This window comes from Curcuma longa, chromosome 13 (genome assembly GCF_044706935.1).
Source record: "Curcuma longa cultivar G26 ecotype Majalengka, Jawa Barat chromosome 13, ITB_CL_G26_1.1, whole genome shotgun sequence".
Lineage (NCBI taxonomy): Eukaryota > Viridiplantae > Streptophyta > Magnoliopsida > Zingiberales > Zingiberaceae > Curcuma > Curcuma longa.
In genome coordinates this window covers 6725338-6745174 of record NC_133873.1, presented here as the reverse complement: position 1 = coordinate 6745174, position 19837 = coordinate 6725338, and the positions used below count along the sequence as shown (strand labels likewise).

At 33.5% G+C, this 19837-nt stretch overlaps 2 protein-coding genes across 4 annotated transcripts; both read right to left on the bottom strand.

The window, feature by feature from the left end:
• Window positions 1–240: 240 nt before the first annotated feature.
• Window positions 241–7237, bottom strand: LOC141844421 (tobamovirus multiplication protein 2A-like). Of its 3 annotated transcripts, XR_012603137.1 has the most exons (8): window positions 7151–7237; window positions 6641–7019; window positions 4450–4549; window positions 2880–2960; window positions 2699–2803; window positions 826–1035; window positions 532–722; window positions 241–423 (listed from the first exon to the last, which is right to left on the bottom strand). XR_012603137.1 is itself a non-coding variant. In XM_074732480.1 (7 exons), the coding sequence occupies exons 2-7, from the start codon at window positions 6886–6888 to the stop codon at window positions 615–617; spliced, it is 852 nt and encodes a 283-aa protein (XP_074588581.1). In that variant the 5' UTR covers window positions 6889–7019; window positions 7151–7237; the 3' UTR covers window positions 241–614. The 3 variants fall into 3 exon arrangements, 2 of the variants coding, with proteins under 2 accessions (XP_074588581.1, XP_074588582.1); XM_074732480.1 differs by having other exon boundaries at window positions 241–722; XM_074732481.1 differs by lacking the exon at window positions 7151–7237 and adding an exon at window positions 7093–7146 and having other exon boundaries at window positions 241–722.
• Window positions 7238–8831: 1594 nt separating this feature from the next.
• LOC141844507 (ras-related protein RABH1b) lies at window positions 8832–18265 on the bottom strand. Its single transcript, XM_074732541.1, has 6 exons — window positions 18020–18265; window positions 15178–15248; window positions 10617–10705; window positions 10298–10409; window positions 9375–9465; window positions 8832–9303 (listed from the first exon to the last, which is right to left on the bottom strand). Exons 1-6 carry the CDS (start codon window positions 18134–18136, stop codon window positions 9157–9159), a joined length of 627 nt encoding a protein of 208 aa, XP_074588642.1. The 5' UTR covers window positions 18137–18265; the 3' UTR covers window positions 8832–9156.
• Window positions 18266–19837: the final 1572 nt, after the last annotated feature.

Sequence of the window (19837 nt, the reverse complement as noted above, 5' to 3'; positions counted from 1 at the left end):
CAAGATCTTCAGTAATGAAAACAGATTAGTTGATGAAACAAACACATTATTGCAACTGAAAGCTAATGGTTAATGTACTAAAATAATTACTTGCATAACCACAAATATCTAGCAAAATGTGGGAGAATTGATACAAGAAGACACAATAACACCACTCTTAAAATACCTACAATTGAATGAGCACTATGATAATTGATCGCGACGGAAAATCAAGATCTTCAGTAACGAAAAAAGGATTAGTTGATGAAACAAACACATTATTGCAACTGAAAAAGGAAAAAGCTAATGGTTAATGTACTAAAATACAAGCTTCAGAAATACTGCATAGTTTATGTAAACGAGCATCTGAAGGGCAGAATCTAAGCTCTCCTTGCTCTCATAGTTGATTTAGTAGTAGAAATGCTCGCTCGTAAGAACATGCGCCTAGAATCACATAGAAGTACAAAGCGGTTTTATGTCAGAGGGAATCGATACAGGGAAATCGGGTGATAAGCTTGAGGTACACATTTAAGGAAAGGAAACAGGGAAAACCGTTGAAAACTTCACACGTCGAAGAAGTGACTAGCAAACTGTGCACACCAAAAAACTTCGCCTGAAATGAGGATAGATGATGGTTAAAGAATGATGCAGCGGCCATTTTCTTCCGCCTGCGATGCAGTAGCTTGCTGGTATCTACTTGGATCTGAGGGATTGTATGTGAACTCAGAGGTATCAAGACCGTACTATCACACATCAAAAGCAAATAAAAGGAAAACAAAAGTTAAGAGAACATTAGAGACAAGTAGCTAATAATATATTGACATGGTTGCACGGTAAAGACTTTACTTTTTCTCTCATTCTTTGGCTCCAAGCATCATTTCTGCTAGGACGATGGTCGAGATTGCCAAGCACAGGTGCTCCGGTTGCTGGAGCTCCTTGCCGATTCACTAATGGCTGTCGGACTGAAGATCTTGCAGCGATATACTCATCGTCGCTATCGTACTCCACAGGTCTGTTTGCAGCTCTCACTATAAGAGCTAACAAAAATGCCAAGCCCTGCAGGTGACACTCATATTATTCGTGAAAAGTACAGATCATAAGAATAGTACAAAGTTTATCAGAAATAACATTCAGATGCAAACAAACAGACTAAAAGCCAAAAAAAGATTAATAACTACTATGGACCAGTGTGCTAAAGTTTTATTAAATAAGTTTCTGTGATGGTATGGCAACATGAAACCGAAACAGAATGAATGGATGAAAAGGTAGCTACTCTGCTGTTGATTCTTAAACATTATTATCCAAATAAAGCCTAATTCATAAAAAAAAGTACAACTTCTATCTCTTGCTTGTGGAAATTTTGCTATCTGGTATAATTCTGCATAATGGGCCCAAAAAAAAAAAGATGATTCATTAGCACAAATAAAAATACATAGACAACCCATATAGTTGATTTATCTGACTTAATGGTAATGTTAATTATGATGAATGCATAAATAGAAAATTAGCACTATGCATATAGAGCATGGTTTAAAATCTCGATCAGTTTCGATTTATGACCGAAACGATATGGTTTCGGTATTGTATCGTTCTTTGCCGATATAATTTCGATATTTTTTAAATGAAAATATATTAATTAAAAATAAAAAATTTATCCTAAATACTAAAAAAAATAAAATATACAAAAAATAAAATGTTTTTTTTAAAAAAATGTGGGATCACGACATCCCTATATGGTAAATAAATAAATATTTTATTATATATTTTCGGAATTAAAATTTTATATATATATATATATTAGATTAATGGGATAGTTCTATTAGAGCTTAACTAAGCCTATTTAGATTATCCCTATTTGTAGCTAGAAGTTGATTGAAATTATTAATCTAAGTTTCCGCTTTTCTGCTGTCTCATACCCGCGTGTTGTCCTGCATCCCTATCGCGCATCCAACCGCAGAAGCCACCCTTCCGTCCACGCGAGCAGCAGCGATGCCGGCGTTGCCCTTCCTGTTCCGCACTGCCAGCGATCAGCCTCTTCGCCGCTGCCTCACATCTACGCGACATCCCCCAATGACCTCCGTGACCTTGTGGTGACTGGTGTTGCCAATGTCGGGTGGTAGGCAGAATGACAAATTTTGCTCGTTTAACCCGGCACGGTACGAAATTTTAAACCATGAAATAAAGTATCATGTATGCACAATAGATGTCTTCATGAAACCTAGTCGAAAATAAGTTCAGATCTTCATATATTTTTGCATAGGTCTTGCAATTTAAAATTCTGAACACTCAAAACCCCCATATGATCATCAGGTTGTTTGTTCCAAAACCATGTAGACTTCCAATCTGAGTCCCCTCCCTCTTATCTCCAAAAGGAGAATGACTACTAACAAATAGGACAATTTTTTGTAAGAGTTTCTGGCAAATTCTTAAGACAGGAGCATCTAAAAAACCAGATATACTATTGAGAATCACAATGTTATATTGCCTCTCTATTTAACCTAATATTATTTTCTTGAATGAGTAAACTTGTGAGTTGACCGACATGCAATTTCAAATGGGTTTCTAGAAAATGGAAATTTTACAGTAGTCAAAGTGTAGAACATATGAATTAGAAATTGTAAGTTATCAATAACATTCATAAATGTAAGAGACGAAATAAGAATAAACTATTGATACAAAGACCAAAATGTTATTAACAATTCCAATAAACCAGACCCACCTCTAATATGACAGCTCCAAGAGCAACCCACCTGGTTATCTTCCAATTATCATCCAGAAAATCATATATAATATCAAAGTTCCCAGTTTTATCATCAGGAATAAGCTGCATAGTGTCTAATGTCAGAATTTACCACAAGGAAAAAGACACAAGAGGATAGAGATGTTAAGGAGAAGCTCACATCCTTCCAGCTATGGTCAAAGAATATGAAACCTGCAGCAGCCAACTCAGCTACAATCAACAAAAACACTAAGAAAGCATACTAATTTGTATTAAGGAAAGCATTGCCTCCGACTAAAGAATGAGTTTCAGAATAGGAAGTGAATTTGCCACATAGTTTATCAAGAAAGAACAAAGGTATCTGTTCCTTTTTGTGATTGTATGGATGCGCATGTTGAATAACATAACTAATATGATCCATTTTATGTGTTTTTACGAGCAATACAAATTACAGTCAAGTACTACTAGAGCATGACTGGGGATATCTTTCAAGGACAGGTAGAGGAGCAGGATAACTAAATTTGCTCATAACCTACTTTTAGCAGGAACCCTCATTGATTTTATTTAAAGAATCATCCACTTGATCATTATCTTTCAAGGACAGGTAGAGGAGCAGGATAACTTAATTTGGTCATAGCCTACTTTTAGCAGGAACCCTCATTGATTTTATTTAAAGAATCATCCACTTGATCATTTACAAGAAACTAACCTTGATAGCCAATCATTTTCTCTCAATAAGTCAATCTTCAAAATTATTCACTATGTGTGTGTGTGCATCCACTTGATCATTTACAAGAAACTAACCTGATAGCCAATCATTTTCTCTCAATAAGTTAATCTTCAAAATTATTCAGTGAACATATGGATTGCAACTGATGCTTCTATAATTCCTCCAATCCTTACTCATGTTAAAGACACACACACACACACACATGATTCTATAGATTACACAAAATCTAGAGCCAGAGCAGATTAACTTTCTGCACAATGACACTGTATGTAAAAGATAGCCTTTGATGAACCAATAAGATTGAAATTGAAGAATCAGTACTAAGTAGAGAGGATAAGCTATTGAAGATATGTCATGCCAGTGAAATTCCAATAACTTTCCAAGAAAAGAAACTCCAAATAATTCACTTATTTGTTTCTCATATGTTTCAAGTTGATCTTCAAAAGTTTGAAATGACTGGTGGACTACACCTAATGGGTGGATATAATAGAATAATACCCTAGTATGTTAGCAAGAATTACAGGAAATTCAACTGGAAGAATCATGATCTTAAAGAGTAGTCCCTAGGCAAATTTGTAAGGTGGCTGAATAGCATCCACGTATGGTTGCATATGACACATGCAGCTCACATATGCAATTGAAAAAAATATCCTATATCATTGATTTAAGCAAATTTAGACTGAACCAAATTGACTTAAAATACACATAGTTGACTAATATTGATTATTATATTTCATATATTTTGTATGGGATGATTGATAAATATTTTTTCCAACTATAAATTGCATGTATTGATTAATGACCTTCGTTGTATATATATTTGATTCTCAGTACAAATAATTTTAATAATGATTCTCGGTACAAATAATTTTAATTTTAATAATGATCATAGATGCCTCCGTATACCACATATATGCCATGTCAATTGTGTAGCACCCACACACGCTCTTAAAAGTTTGGATATAATGCGCACAAGAACAAAGTAAAGATAAAGAAATAAATTTTCGTGATGTGAGGATACACAAGACAAGCAGCAACCATTCCTTGAAACTGCTCCTATACAACCAAAGCAGGATATAACAAGCACGATAGCCCCAACACCTATAAACAAATAAATAAACCTGCAATACATGCTATTTTGTCAATGATAAGTAGCAAAAACAGATACACAAAATAAAAAAGAATTATCTAAGATTCAATATATTACTGAGGTCACACATTTAAAACCACAACAAGGAACAACAGAAGAAACCCAAATTCTCACTCTTGTAGAAAGAAGGTACATGAATCAAAGTCCAGAAACAGCACAAATTTAACATCACAGACAACAAATAAAATAATTATGATTCCAGATGAATGGCACTATGAGGCACAAATAGCACACTGGAGAATACCCAATATATCCTGTAGAGATTAGAGATATATGATGATCCATGAGTAGGAATATGATTGTAGGATATGAAACAATAAGCATTTATCATCTGGCTTTCCGTGCTTATACAAATGATTAAAACAAAGGCTAGTATTACAGCACAGAAAACTACCTGGCCAGATAATTAATCTTTCAATGTTTACTGTATAACACAATGTTGTTAAAAGCCATGGCAATGCACCTGCTTGAGAGTGTAAAAGGAGCTCCAGATAAAACAGTTGAATACAGGTTTCATCTTATGCAAGTACAAGAGGTTTGATGATAAAATGGTCCAATAGTTTGGTCCAAAGCTGCTCAAATTTAATTGAAAACCTTTGTGAACACTCAAATCTAGGTAGGTCTTCTTGTTTCCTTTATTCACAAATGTCTTGTGTTTTCCCTTCAGAACTAAACTGCTTGTGTATTTTAACCAGACCAGTTGAACTACTCAAGAACCATTAGTAGGCTTGGTTATTAACTGAGCACATTTGGGTATTTATTAAATTTAATGTAGAAAAGTGTTCCAGGAGGCTGACAAGGAAGTTTGTTGAAGCTATCCAAGAACCATCAAGGTCTTTGTTCGCTCACTGATCCAATTTGAAAAACATTGCTTGAACACATTAGTTTATTTATTAAAATATAATTTTTTATTAAACTTAATTCAGAGAAGACTTCCACGGGCTGATAAGGACTTCTGTTGGAACATTTTGCCTGACTCTTCTTAGGAAACGCAAGATAAAACCTTTTTCAATTATGGTGAATCAAGTCCTACACACATGAGACTGAAGGTTTGAGGTTATACTTGTTTTAGTTATACTCAGGATTGATACCAATCAAGGTTCTTTCTAACTCCTTATATTAGGGTATGGCTTTTGATGTACATCATCCATCCTTTTGATAAGAAGATAATACCTTTTACCATATAACTTTCATGGTAGCAAAGGGTTTCCACATAACTCTTGGTAGATTTGATCTGCTATTTTCTATCATTTAATGTTTGACAATATTGAAATACTAATATGTCTATGGGTGACATTAGGTGAAAGATACTGACTGATCAACATTAGACATAATTGTAAATGTCAATGAACCAAGACAAGTTCACATCTAAAGTCATCCTTCATACATTGTTTCTCTCCAACTTGGAATACTAACATTAGAAAGATAGCAATTATATGTACACAGTGATTAAGATGTTACCAGTACTGGTGTCTGCTTGTGTTTACAAACCAACAAAGAACACAATACATACTTCTGGCACTATATTGTATATTGCTGGATGATCAACCTAAGTATGCTGGCAACACGCAACATTATACAAAATTCTCTTTTTCATTAAGTTCAGTATGCAGAATTATTACATTTGGACAGGTAGAGAACTGACATAAAGAGTTCAAAATAAAGGAAATGAAAAAAAAAAGTTCAAATGTAAAATCAGTTACATAAACTTCAAAGAAGATATGGCGAAAAGGGAAAAAAAACTTGTTAACGTCCTAAAAGCATCTTGATCGTCTTCAATTTTAGCAGATCTGAGCAAAAATGCACAAACTGCGAACGATTTGCCTCAGGGAATTCAGAGCACAAGGATCAATGAAACAATAATACATCAGTTTGAAGAGTTGCCAGTAAAATTTCTTTCAGCAATCAATATCAATAATATAAACCATCTCAAAAATTAACGTAATAAATCGATACTTTTCCATCGTAGTCAGGATGTTCTCAGAAACAGAAAATCGAAAAACTCATAAGATAAATCAACACAAAACTTGAATCAAAGTTGAGAATCAGATGAAGAACGTACCAAGCTTTCGGTAGATGGTCAAGAAAACTGGACGAAGAGAATAAGGCGACAAGCATGGGCCGCCCAAGCTTCAAGACTTCCAGATCGTTGCTCGTCGGAGGAGCTGGATCATCGCCGTCGCCACCAGAAGCGATTTTATTCCACTGCACCAGCAAGTATACCCCATATCCCACCATCGCCAAACCGGTGACCGTCAAAACAAAATTGAAAAGCTTCAACAAACATTCCCAGAACCCCTTGCACGCCATGCTTGATCACTTGATCTAATCCTGCTCTTCCACCAATCGCCGGCTCCCTTACTGGACACGCCTCTCCGGCTATCTCATCAATCGAAAGCCCCGATCCCAAGGAAAAGGCCCCAAACAAACCAATCTTCAAGCTATAAGAAAGAAAAAAGTCGAAACTTTTCAGGATTATGAACGAAACATATCGAAATGAACATGAAATTTCACCGAAGCAATTGCGAAAAGAATCATGACTGCGAGAAGAGAAGAAAGCGAGAAGATTTGCCTGAAGAAAACTTCGTGCCCTCGGCGATCGCGAACGCTCGAGGTTGAGTTGTCGCCCTGTCTCTCAAAGCAGCGGTCGCTCTGTCGCCCAAAATTTACTCTAATTTAGTAATTTATTTTCGCAAGGTGGAACGCTAAATATTGTCCCACCACGTGGCGAGCGAGAGAGGAGGGCGAGTATTCGATGGACGGCCGATTCACGATAAAAAGGAGCAACATTTTCAAATTTAGACCTCTAATTTATGATATCTAATTTTGAACTTTTAGATACAAATTGAAAGACACACTTGTGTTTTCCCCTTCATAAATTTTCTTTTTAAATTATTTTGTTAATACCCTTCTAGTATAGTTTTTTTTTAATAATCTCAGCTCTTACGATAATTTTCTACTAGAATATCGAAGTAAATCAAAAAGCATAAATGGGTCCTAACGAATGATTCAATCTCATAAAATTTTTAAACTTCTAAGGTACAATGTGCTCTGGATAAAATTTAAATTTTCATGATCTAAAATATCCATCCCACCTCTTATCATCGTACTTTAATCCCAAGGTTAATATAGAGTAATTTTGATTATAAGTAGAGTAGTTAGGATTATATTTAAGATTTTAATTAAGTTTAAATTATTTTAATTAAATCAAAATAATTTGCAACCTCAAAGTTAAAATAATTTTAATGAATAATTTCAATTAATGTTGAAATAATTTTTATTAATTTTAAAATAATTTAAACTAATATTGAAGACTTTTGATTAAAATTGCTACTACAATAATATTGAACTAATCTATATATATATATATAGAATTAAAAAAGTGTCTTTTTGATATATTTTTTAATATGGGGCATGTTTTGATGATAATAAAAAAAGCCCTTTTGATTATTGCCTTGGATTTATTATTATTATTATTTTGAAATGGATGTAATTTTTTAGGCGTTTATGAATTAGGGTGTCTTCTTTGGAAAAAATAAAATAAAATTGAGTGTAGTTTTTCAAAATTTTGCCAAATAATGACAAGAAGATTATGTTAAATTGCACAAGGACAAGGCATATAAGCCATCAGCTAGATTTTGATTCCTCCACCATCAAATTCACAAAGAAAATATACATCTTTCTTCACAAAAGTAAAATGGGATGAGACAGGCTAACCAAATTATTAAGGCAATTAAATTACTCTTTTTTTTAAGAAAAAAAATCTAATCTTTAAGAAAATCCAATGAGCATAAATGGAATTAAAGTGCCTTACTTATATTTCTCATTTCAAATGAGAAAGTGAGTTCTAAATGAAAATTAATCTAAGTTAAAATTTCCATTATACTTTTTCTTATCCTCATGCTTGAACTCTTGTTTTATATTATCTAGGCTTTTAGCATTATCTAAAAGGTCTATATATAATAAGGAGATGTAATGTGGTATGTGAAGTACAATCAATAAATAAAACTTTACACCCAAACAAACTTATTGAAATAGACAAGAGATCAAATTTCGACAAAGTCGAGACAATATCCTCCCCCATAGTGGTCAACTGCAACTTTTCAATTTATCTCCTAATACAAATAATTGTAGAACCGATATTTACTGAAATAAATAAAACTTCTAATCTCTCCTCCTTGATTCTATACTGCTAAAAATTTCCAACAACTTTTGCTTCAGACGCTAAAGAATAGGTCCACCAAGCACATCTCTTGATAAACTGTAAACTATAATGATTTATGCAACAAGGACATGAACAATGAACTCTATCCAGTGCACCTATAAGCCAAGCTAAAAATGATGAGACTGTTTTCTAGTTTAAACTACTTTTGAACTAAAGTCGAGCACAACTCGCAGCAATTGCAAAATACATGAGCCCTACAACCTGGTTTGGTATGAACATGATTGTAAAATTATTACACACAAGAACGATACTAGTTTTTGCACATCTTCCTAAAGGAATTCCCTATTTAAGTAGGCTGAAAAGTATTGTTGGTTGATAGAAGCCAACAATTCCAGGATCAACCCAAATAAATCTCAACAACTACATCCTCCAGACTGTGACTGTGACTGGGATGAATTTGCATTTGTGGACTTCAGGTTTACATCAACCATGTCATCCTGTTTCGTTGAAGAAAGAGTTTCCATCCCGGGTAGGGCAGCAGCAATTTTCCGAAACAGAGCCTAGAGTTTGCGAGAAAGATACTAGAATTCACATCCAAGGAAAAGCAAGGGAAGAAAACATAATAAAGTACCTTTATATTGAAACCAGCTTTAGCACTTGTTTCAATAAACATGACACCAAGTTCCTGTGCTTTACCTTCTCCTTCCTCTATTGACACTTGCCTGTTCCACAGAAAATGTAACAAGACTGTAGAAATCAATAACTTTGAGATATAGGCAATTAAGATTTTGTTAGAAAAACTGAAGCTACAGACTAGAAAAGACTCGGAATGGAAGGTAACTTGCAATAACGAAATAAATTATACGCCCAGTATTTATCAAGTAAAATAAAAGTCATTAATGTTCAGCATCTTTCTGTCATTGATGATAAGTAGGCATTAGGCAACACTTTCGCTGTAGATTTTACATAATCATACCTCATCAAATTGACATCAAGCTGGTAACAACTTCACCTTAACATTGGAAAACTGATCTACGCATGTACTAACACACTAAGAATTCTAATCTTTACAAAATTATGCTTGTATAACTTGTTCAGCAATGACAAGATAAAATATAAAGCCAGCTCAATACTGTTAAACAAATGCCAGAAAAATTTATTATCTGTCTCAATCAAATTGTGAATTGGCTCTCAATCTATTTATGTTTATTTTAGATATTTGCATTTCAAATTGGAGGGGGATGATCACTCCAACCAGAATCAACACTATACATCAATTCTTAAGGGATGACTTTTGGCGTTCAGCTTCTCTGTATTTACACACTACTTTAGGTTGTCATGAAATACTTCACTATAATCCAATATGTTTTACTAGAAGCCAAACACTATTTTCCATGCTTACTGATTTTCAGACTGGACTTCCCTTGTAAAATACCCAAGAAAATTCTTCCATAATAGAGAGCTTTTTATTTTTATTTTTCTTTGATTAGTTGCCTCGACAATAGCCAAGAGAAGGGTTTTCACCAAGTCATGTAATAGAACAAGGCAAATCACCTCTTGTCAACAAGATCAGTTTTGTTTCCAACAAGGACAATGATAACATCACTTCCCCTCTCTGTACGAACCTCTTCGATCCATTTTGAAGTATTTAAGAACGATTGTCGGCCTACAACACAGATAAAAAATAGTACATTAAATCACTGAGAAGTTACAACCAACGACTTCAAATGATGAAAGGAGAAATAGATCAAAAGCTATGAATCTTAAGTAACTAACAAAACAGGGAGAGAATTAATTAAGCCCTCTGAACAATATGAAAGCATAATCCAGTTTGACAGGCAAATTTTGACAGCAAGTCAATAGAGCAGCATACTTGCTACATCATATACAATGACAGCGACCGAAGAGTCTCGAATATAACTAGGGATCAAGCTCCTAAATCTCTCCTGCCCAGCAGTGTCCCTGTGAATGATTAAAAAAAATGAAAATTAAGTATTCCCTAGAGAGTTTTAGTAAATGCACAGGACAATCCAAAAAATTAATCATAATGAAATTTATTCTGGGAAGTATCTCAAAATACCTTATAAAAAATTCAAACGTCATTATGAATTTGATTAACTCTTACAATCTTCTTTTTGACATTTTATTTTCCTGTTGGTTATCATTTAATTTAATACTTATAAAAATAAATAAAGGTTTGAAAATAATTCCATACCTCAAATCTAGGTCCTAATGCAAAGTTTAAACTACACATTAAGAAAGACAAAGCAGAAGCAACAGATTTTACAATCCATTCAAGAAATTTCAATTGTTCAGTGTCACAAAAAATAATAATAAATAAATAAAGGCAAAACTCCCCAAGGATGCCCGTATGTTTCATTTTTCCCAAAGGGCACCCCACTCACATGGGAAAAGCCCTAAATTCCCTCTAAACTAACTAAAATCCATCACTTGTCTGCCCAAAAACCTCAACCAGCAGTGCACCGGCCTAATTAGTGTGCCAAAACAAACACATCTAGCAATTTTGGTAAAAACTGTTATAATTTTTATAAAAAAAAATATCAAAACAGAAAATTTTTATGGATGAAAAAAAATTAACTTGGGTGCATAATAATTTTTTGGGATAAAACTGAAACTCTAAAAATAATGTGGAATGACTTGGAATGCAGTTAAATTTGAGAAAATATGTGAGTCCTAGATAATTAAAATGATTAAAAGAAGGTGAAATGTAGAAATTAAAGAGAGAGAGAGAGAGAACTACTGTAACTTTAAGAGCAAATTACTTTAGTTTTCAAAAAAAAAAAAAAATGAAATGTAATTTAGAAAAAAAAAAAGTTGTGAAAATTTTGATCAAAATTGAAAAATCATTTTGATAAAAAATTTAAAAGTTTTGTCCAACACTTCTACATGATCATTTTAAAGCATTTGGTAACTTTGAAAATATGGGTAGACTCTAATAGTCTCTTGGAGTGCACCTATTTAGATTCACCATTTGAGGGAAAAGTCATAAACAATTTTGGCTAAAGCTGCTTAGTTGGGTCACTTTAAAAACATTAGTGGACTTGAATGACCTCCTGAGTGCATTTATCTATTTTGATTAAAATTTACGGGTAAATTTCCTATGTAGCAGTTTTAGGCAAAATGCTATATGGTCATTTCTAAGTCATTTTCTCACATTGAAAGTATGTGTTGGTTCCAACGGTCTCATGTAGTGTATCTATCTATTCAGATTCAAATTTGAGGGTGGAAACCCCCATGTAGTAGTTTTAGCTATAATTATTAGGTGATCTTTTTTTGGGTCATTTGGTTACTTTAAAGGCATGAGGTGACTCCAACGACTTACTGGCCTACATCTATATACTCAAATTCACCGATTGAGCGAAAATTCTCTTTTTAGCCAAAATTGCTAGATAGACATTTTGAGTCGTTTGGTTATTCTAAAAGCATAAGTGGACTTGAACAACCTTCTAGATTGCATTTATCAATTCAAATTCACCATTTGAGATGAAAAAACTAATGAGTGGACTCCAACAAGCTCTTATACTGCATCTATCTATTCACATTCACCATTTGAGGGGACCTCATCTAGAATTTGATCAAAGCTGTTAGATGATCATATCACTGTTTTGATCAAAATTGTTATATGGTAATTGGATAGTCAATAACAATTTTAGCCATAACTGTTAGATGGTCATGAAGCAATTTTAGTCAATACTGCTAAATAGTTATGTAGCAATTTTGGTTAATAATTGTTATATGCACTCTTACGGAGGTGGAGGCCGGAGGCGCCGCCCGAAACGCCGCCGGAGGAGCCTCCCGGGGCCGGCGACGCCGCTGGGGAGAGGAAGAGGTAGCAAAAGAAAGGCTTGTTGTTTGGTAGAGCAACGAAAGAAATGGAGGATGAGGGAGGAGAGGTGGAGGAGAAAGAAGGAGGAGAGTAAGAGGAGGAAGAAGAAAAGCTTGTTGTTGGTGGTGGAGCAGACAAAGAGGCAAAGGAAGAGAGAGGAGAGGAAGAAGAGGAAAAAGTGAAGTTTGAGAAGGGGGAGTCAGCAACATTGGTAAGAGTGGAGTGGATATATTCAAGGCTTGGGTGAATGGGATAGGCCGGTTGGATGTTTGATTAGGTTTTTTTAGGTAGATAGGTAATGGACTTTGGTTAGCTTAGAGGGCAGTTAGGAATCTGTAAAAATAATAGATGTTGAATTAGACTTAAATTCTAATAATCAAGGATGATGAGAAAGAAACAAAATCACTAAATTTACTAAAATGTTGCAATTGAGTAATATGATAGAAATGGTGTAATAGTGGTTACTCTAAAAATCACAACTTTCATCTTGGCAATCAACTCAACCTATAATATTTATAGCGAAACATGGCAATCAATGTCCTTTTAAGGACCTAGAGTATGGAGTAATTGGTCAAATATGTAAGTTTGTTTTAATCACCTTAACAATGGGCTATGTAATGTTAATATCTTATCAGCCTCAGTTAATATTACACTAATCATTTAAAAAAATCATCTAAAATATGTCACTCATAAACATCAACAGATTTTGTTAGTCTCATTTATTTTAGGTTGGTCAACTAAATGAATCACACCTCTCTAGCGAACTCTATGTAAGACAACATCAATAGCAATGTGCTATCTCTTAATTTGTTTATAATTACATGAATGAATAGTTTCCTTTGGTTTCCCCAAACATTATCTGATGAATACCATCACACTTTCAGCTCCAAACATCACCTTCACCTCCGATGAATACCACTAGTTTAGCTGTAGAATATTTTTTGTTGCCCTTGAACATGTTTAAATGTTTATACTATCTTAACTTATTTTCCTCATTCTATGAGCTACAATTGAATTGCTCCTACTGAATCATCCAAATATCAGAATCCAAAGAATGACTCCTCATTAGCATAATAGCACCTACTTTAAGAGAGGTTCAGCCTTGTATTTGCATCTAAAGTTATATTTCTTAGAAGGATATAGCGCAACTATGTCAGAAAAATAGTAACCACTAAGATCACAAGCAGCAAAAGGCATAAGAACTATCATTATTGTGCAAGGACAGAAGCATAGAATTAAATTGTTTCCTTGAATGACAAAATGAGGATTAAGCATTTCCTAATTTTCATCAATCCAGAAAATTAATCATGACAATTTATTCTGGGAGTATCTCAAAATGCTTTGTAACAATAGCAATCATCATTTATGAATTTTTTTACCACCTACAATCTTCTCTTCAACATTTTATTTTTCTTTTTGGTTACCATTTATTCCTTACAAAAAAAAATTAATACTTATGGTAATAAATAAAATAAGGTGTGAACAATGATGCCATACTTGAAATCTAGGTCCTCACGCCAAGTTTAAGTTTCACGTTACGAAAAGTAAAGATAATAGCAGGTTTTACGATCTACACAATAATTTTCAAGTTTTCAGTACCAAGAAGAAAATAATACATTTATAAACAGTAAAGATAAGAAAAAGTAACTCAGAATCACTGTGAAACCTTCCAAACATATGATAATTCTTACAGTCAAGAATGATGAAGCAGAAGAAAATTACTAGGCATACTAAAATCTTTTTGATGTTGCAATTCAAGGATATGAGAAAAATGGTGTAATGGTAGCTACTCATAAAAGCATAGCCATGCCCCTAGAATAAGGAACAGTTGGTCATATACCTTAAAATTGCTGTAATGGTGGCTAAAAAAACCGTAGAGCTAGGCCCCTAGAGTAAGGTGCAATAGGTCAAATGTTTAATTTGCCCACCTTTTAAAAAGGACTGTGTAATGCCAAAATCTCATCAACCTCAGTTAAAGTTACGCTAATAATTTTAAACACAATCTAAAACATAACATTCGTTAATAGCAACAAACTTTGTTAATCTCAACTACTTAGGGTGGTTCAACTACATGGATACTGCTAGTATCACTGGTAATATCATTCGGCAACAAACTTTGTTAATCTCAACTACATGGATACGCTTCCCTCTATTTGACTATGTGCAAGATAGTATCACTAGTAATATCATATCTCTAAAATCTTTTTTAATTAAATGCACAAGAGCTTGCTTTGGTTTCCACTTCTGTTCACACTTCCAACTTCAAATATCGCCTTCAATTTCAATGAATTCAACCAGTTTAACTGTAGAATCTTTTGGTTTCCTTTGAACATGTTCAACTATTGGTTCTATCTTAACATATTTTCTCTTATTCCAAGAGCTACATTGAATTGTTCCTATCCAAATATCAAATCCAAAGCATGACCTTTCATTAGCACCCACTTCAAAGAGATTGAGCTGTGTGTGTGCACTTAAAGCAGTAACCAGTAAGATCACTAAAGGAAAGAGGCATGAAAACTGTAATTATCATTATGCAAGGACATAAGCAATGAATTAAATTGCAGCAGTGATGAATCTATAAACCTACCAAAGTTGCAGCCTGACTGTTCGGTCCTCAAGATACATAGTTTTTGATAGAAAATCTATTCCAATTGTAGCCTGTCAAACATGCTAATGCTTCAGTTACACAGAAGAGAAGCAAATAATAATAAGGATAACAAACACTAACTTGTATCTGTCTAAACACTAACTTGTATCTGCCTAAGTTAAATATAAATGTCAACCTATTAGAAGTTAAGAACTTATTTTCTACGTGGTGAGAAAAATACAGGATGCAGAAATGTCAAATTCTCCAATGGGACCACTTGGTAAAACCCTACCTTTGTTCATTGTGAGCTCCTTAAAGATAAAAGGTATTAGCAATTTCAAAAGAAATTATAGCATGATATGATGTGTTAACAATAAACACTGCCTTGAGTTTTTAAGAGACCGATCCATAGAACCCATATTGTATCCAAGAATTAAATATCCAGTAGCATCAACTTAACCCATATGAAAGTAGCCTACCCAAAAGTATCTAAATGTGTGTGTAACATTATGCACCTTATCTAAGTAAGAATAACCTAGAAGTCAAATTCAAAATAGCATACATAAGATGGCATGAAGAATATAAGATAAACTGAGTGCAGCAATACAAAATATTAAGTGATAAGATTTAAGAAAAGATGATTGCCAAAAAAAATCTGATCAAGAGACAAAAAAAAAAAAACATTTTGCCATTCCAAAAGATCATAAGACAGTGCAAATACCACTTGAGAACCAATAAATAGAGCAAATTTAATGACTGTACTGATTTAAGTGTAGAGAAGACATAAGTGGTGACCATCATATATTAAGGGAGAATAACTGATAAAAACATTACAGCTCATAATGGGTGTTATCTATTTAATTATTGTTAATGCACAATTATAAGCATTTTTTGAGCAACCCGTGTACTTAAACATGGACCATAGTAAGGAGTCAAAAGAACAAATATTAAACGATAACCATGTTCTCAAAATTTGATCAGGGAAAATAAGGATTAAAAGACAGGCAAAAAATCAAGAATTTTTTGTTTGTTAAAAACACAACTTTTAACCTTATTTACTGCAACTATCATGGATTTGGATACATATTAGATGAAAACAAAATCAAGTATAGCACATTAATACTAATAGTTTAATGAGTTAAGTAGAGAATCTTGAGATAAAGGAGATCTGGAAAGAAAGCATCTTCAAGCAGGTAGGTGTACGTGTTAAAAATATTATAGTCAGGGTAAAATAAAGTGTGCCTAGGCGCTTTTGAAAAAGCAAGTTATGATGTCCTCTAGGAATCTTAGGTTATGTGTATTTGGATGAAAGGGAGGAAAAATGCACTTGGTATTAGATCCTTTCCCCCATTTACACCATCAAAATGCTAGGAAAGGGAAGCTCATGGGCTTTACATGTAAGGGATTTGCACAGATTCAACATCCGCCCAAAAATGGGCAGATGCAGGCAGATGAAATGGAAGTAAAGGGGAAAGGTAAGTTTTACACTCATGTCGAAAAGCTACAAGTTCATATCATGCATTGTTTCCATCTCCTTTGTGAAAGGGAAAACGGCAAACAACATTCTGTGCAATATACTCACATCCATCTTTCAGCAACAAGTTCGCATCCTTTGATGAGCTAGCATCCTATATCCGTGATAAGCTTGTGTCCGATGCCCAATGTCCAACTAGTGTCCAACTTACACCTAATGTCGATGATGAGCTCGCATTGGCATATAGCTTCAACATTTGAGTAGAGGTCATAGTAGATGGGATAGTATGATGATTTTCTATTTTTCCACTCCTTTCCCTCACCTCCTCCCACCCAAGCACACAACTGGACAAATTCCCTTCCTCTTCCTCCTTGTCCATTCCTCTCCTTTCCCTCCCCTTGCCCTAGCTTCCCTTCCCCTAGTACGCATAACTTTAGACCACTACTTGTAGGATTACAGGTTAATATATGGCTAGGAACATGGAGATTACCACTGACTTGCATGTATTATTAAGGAACCTGAAGTCCTCATATCCAACTTTTTGCTCTCATCTCTACCAATTCTCTTCTCTATAATGCCTATTTTTTCCAATAGGTTCATTGGTTCTTGAGAAATCAATTCTGTATTTTTTTTAAAAAAAACTTGCTATCCAAAATTTTTAAATTGATTAGTTCTCTAGATCATACAACGGATCTAAATCTGGTGCTACTATTGTGTGGTATAAACCTATTTTGCGGCAGATGGAAATACATTTCTTAGTGTATTCTCTTTCTAAGGCATACTGACTATTTCTTGTTCCTGAAACTTAACACTCCCACAAATTACAATTTTAGTCATAATTATACCAAATAAGTAGAACTGTCTTAAGAACTATTTAAAACGAACAGATGAAATCATGAAATAATCATTAAATTGAATCAAATTTCTTCAAGCATAAACCAGAAGAAGTGAACTGCTTGCTTTACTTCTTTACTTGACCAAATTAAAAATGCATCTTGACTGTGGCATAGTTGTCGAATGATTAAAGAAATTGAAATGCAGTTTACTGGATCTGGGAACACGAAATTCTCTTAGCATATTAAATCTAGAAATGATACCCAACTTCAACCAGAAATCCGCTTTCTTCATCAAACCCTAACTTCTAACCCTCGAGAAATCCTTCCTAATAAATCCACAGCAACTACTCGTCTTTTCACCATCTCTACTAAAATTGATTCCAGAGAAGATAGATCAAGACAGATCTAAGATCTCCACAGCCAAACGATCCCTAGTCAAGCTACCTTCATCCGGTGATTGCAAAGGAAACCGGATCTTCAGCAGAAAACATCTGATTGCAATAATAAAAGATCGACGAGAACGGAGACCCACCTGGTACGTGTTATCGAACTTATCGTACATGAACCGGGTGATGATGCTGGTCTTGCCTACCGACTGATCCCCCAGGAACACCAGCTTGTACTTTGCGAGCGCCGACACTGGTGCCATGTCGATGCTTCCAAGAAATCCAGACGCAGAGAAAGGCGTCGAAGAGGAAGAGGAGACGGATCGAGAGAGGAAGAGGAGGCGAACGAGGTCGAGATCAAAATCTGAGCCGCCGTCGTCGTTTATCTGGTATTCGACATGGTCAAAGTTTGTTTTATCTTCGTTCATCAATCAAATAAATAAATTTAAATAATTTATTAAATTAAATAAATAAATTTGATATTTATATTTTTAATTCTTTAATATTTACAAATAACAACGTTATCGATAAAATTTTTATCAATATATTAAATAAAAAAATTAAAAATAAATAAATAAATTTATATTATCAAACTGAATAACCAATCAAACAAATTTAAAATATAAAAATTTTAAATAATCAAATAAATTTAAATTAAAAGTTTGATAATATTTAAACGAATCAAGTCCAAGTAAAAAGAAACACTTGAACAATCAATTTAAAAGTTTCATTTATTTTAGATTCAGTTTGGTTTGATTTAGTTACCTTATCAAATAAGTTTGAATACCATAAAATTTTGGATCACTCCAGGGATTATTAGTTTATCTGAAGATGAAATTAATTGATGGACCTAAAGAATTCCAAATTGACTTGTTTACCGAAACTAATAATCACGTTTGAGAACATTCTCATTGTACCCTCTTCCTTTTTTCCTATTCAAAAATTCATTATTTTTAATTTACGTTGTCATTTAGATCTGATAGCATATATACGTTAACAAGACTTCCAAGAGTGTATTAGTTTATCTGGAGATAAAACTAATTGATGGACCTAAAAAATTTTAAATCATTTCAAATCAAAATCAATATACTCCTGAAAGCATCTTTAATGTATACATGCTCTCGTATTTGAATTCGACAGCGTAAATTGAAAATAGTGAAAAATTTGAATTTACAAAGGTTTGATAAAATTTATCACAAATTTATTATAAGGTCTAGAACAATGATATTCACTAATCAATACCACTAATAGATTGACTCTCCATTAGAAAATATCAAACTTTTACATTTTCGAGTTCTTTAGGTTTATCGATTAGTTTGTCTGAAATTGATTGATGGATTTAGAAAACTCTAAATCACCTCAAATTAAAACTAATATACTCTTAAAGTCTTCAATGTATCTATATCCTGATATTCGACAACATAAATTAAGAATAATAAATTTTTAAATGGGAAAGGAATTGTATAATGGAAATATACTGCATGATTTTGATATTATAAAAGTTATGTACGTGTAATGAGAAATCTTGAAACCTACTTATATGGTTTAGTAAAATACTGAAGTTTATTTGATAAGGTAATTGAGTTAAGCACAAAAAAAAATCAAGACAAAAAAAAATAAGTAACTCATGGAGTATACGGGATAAGAAGTGCGGCACAAAAAAATTTAAAATGAAAAAAATTTAGTTGCTCACATGGTGTGCCAGATAAGAAGTGCGGGATAACAACCTGACACACCTTGTGAACAACTAATTTTTTTTCATTTTGATTTTTTTTGCTTAATATTATAACCCAACTCCTAAGCCCTAAAGAAAAAAATCTTAAATGACTTAACTGTAAGCTAACAAATAAATTAAATAAAATAAAAAATGGCATGATTACTATTTCGAACGCCCAGAATACTTTCAGGTGCTTGAAATATTCTACCATGCACCACGCATAGGGTATCAGAAATATATATATATG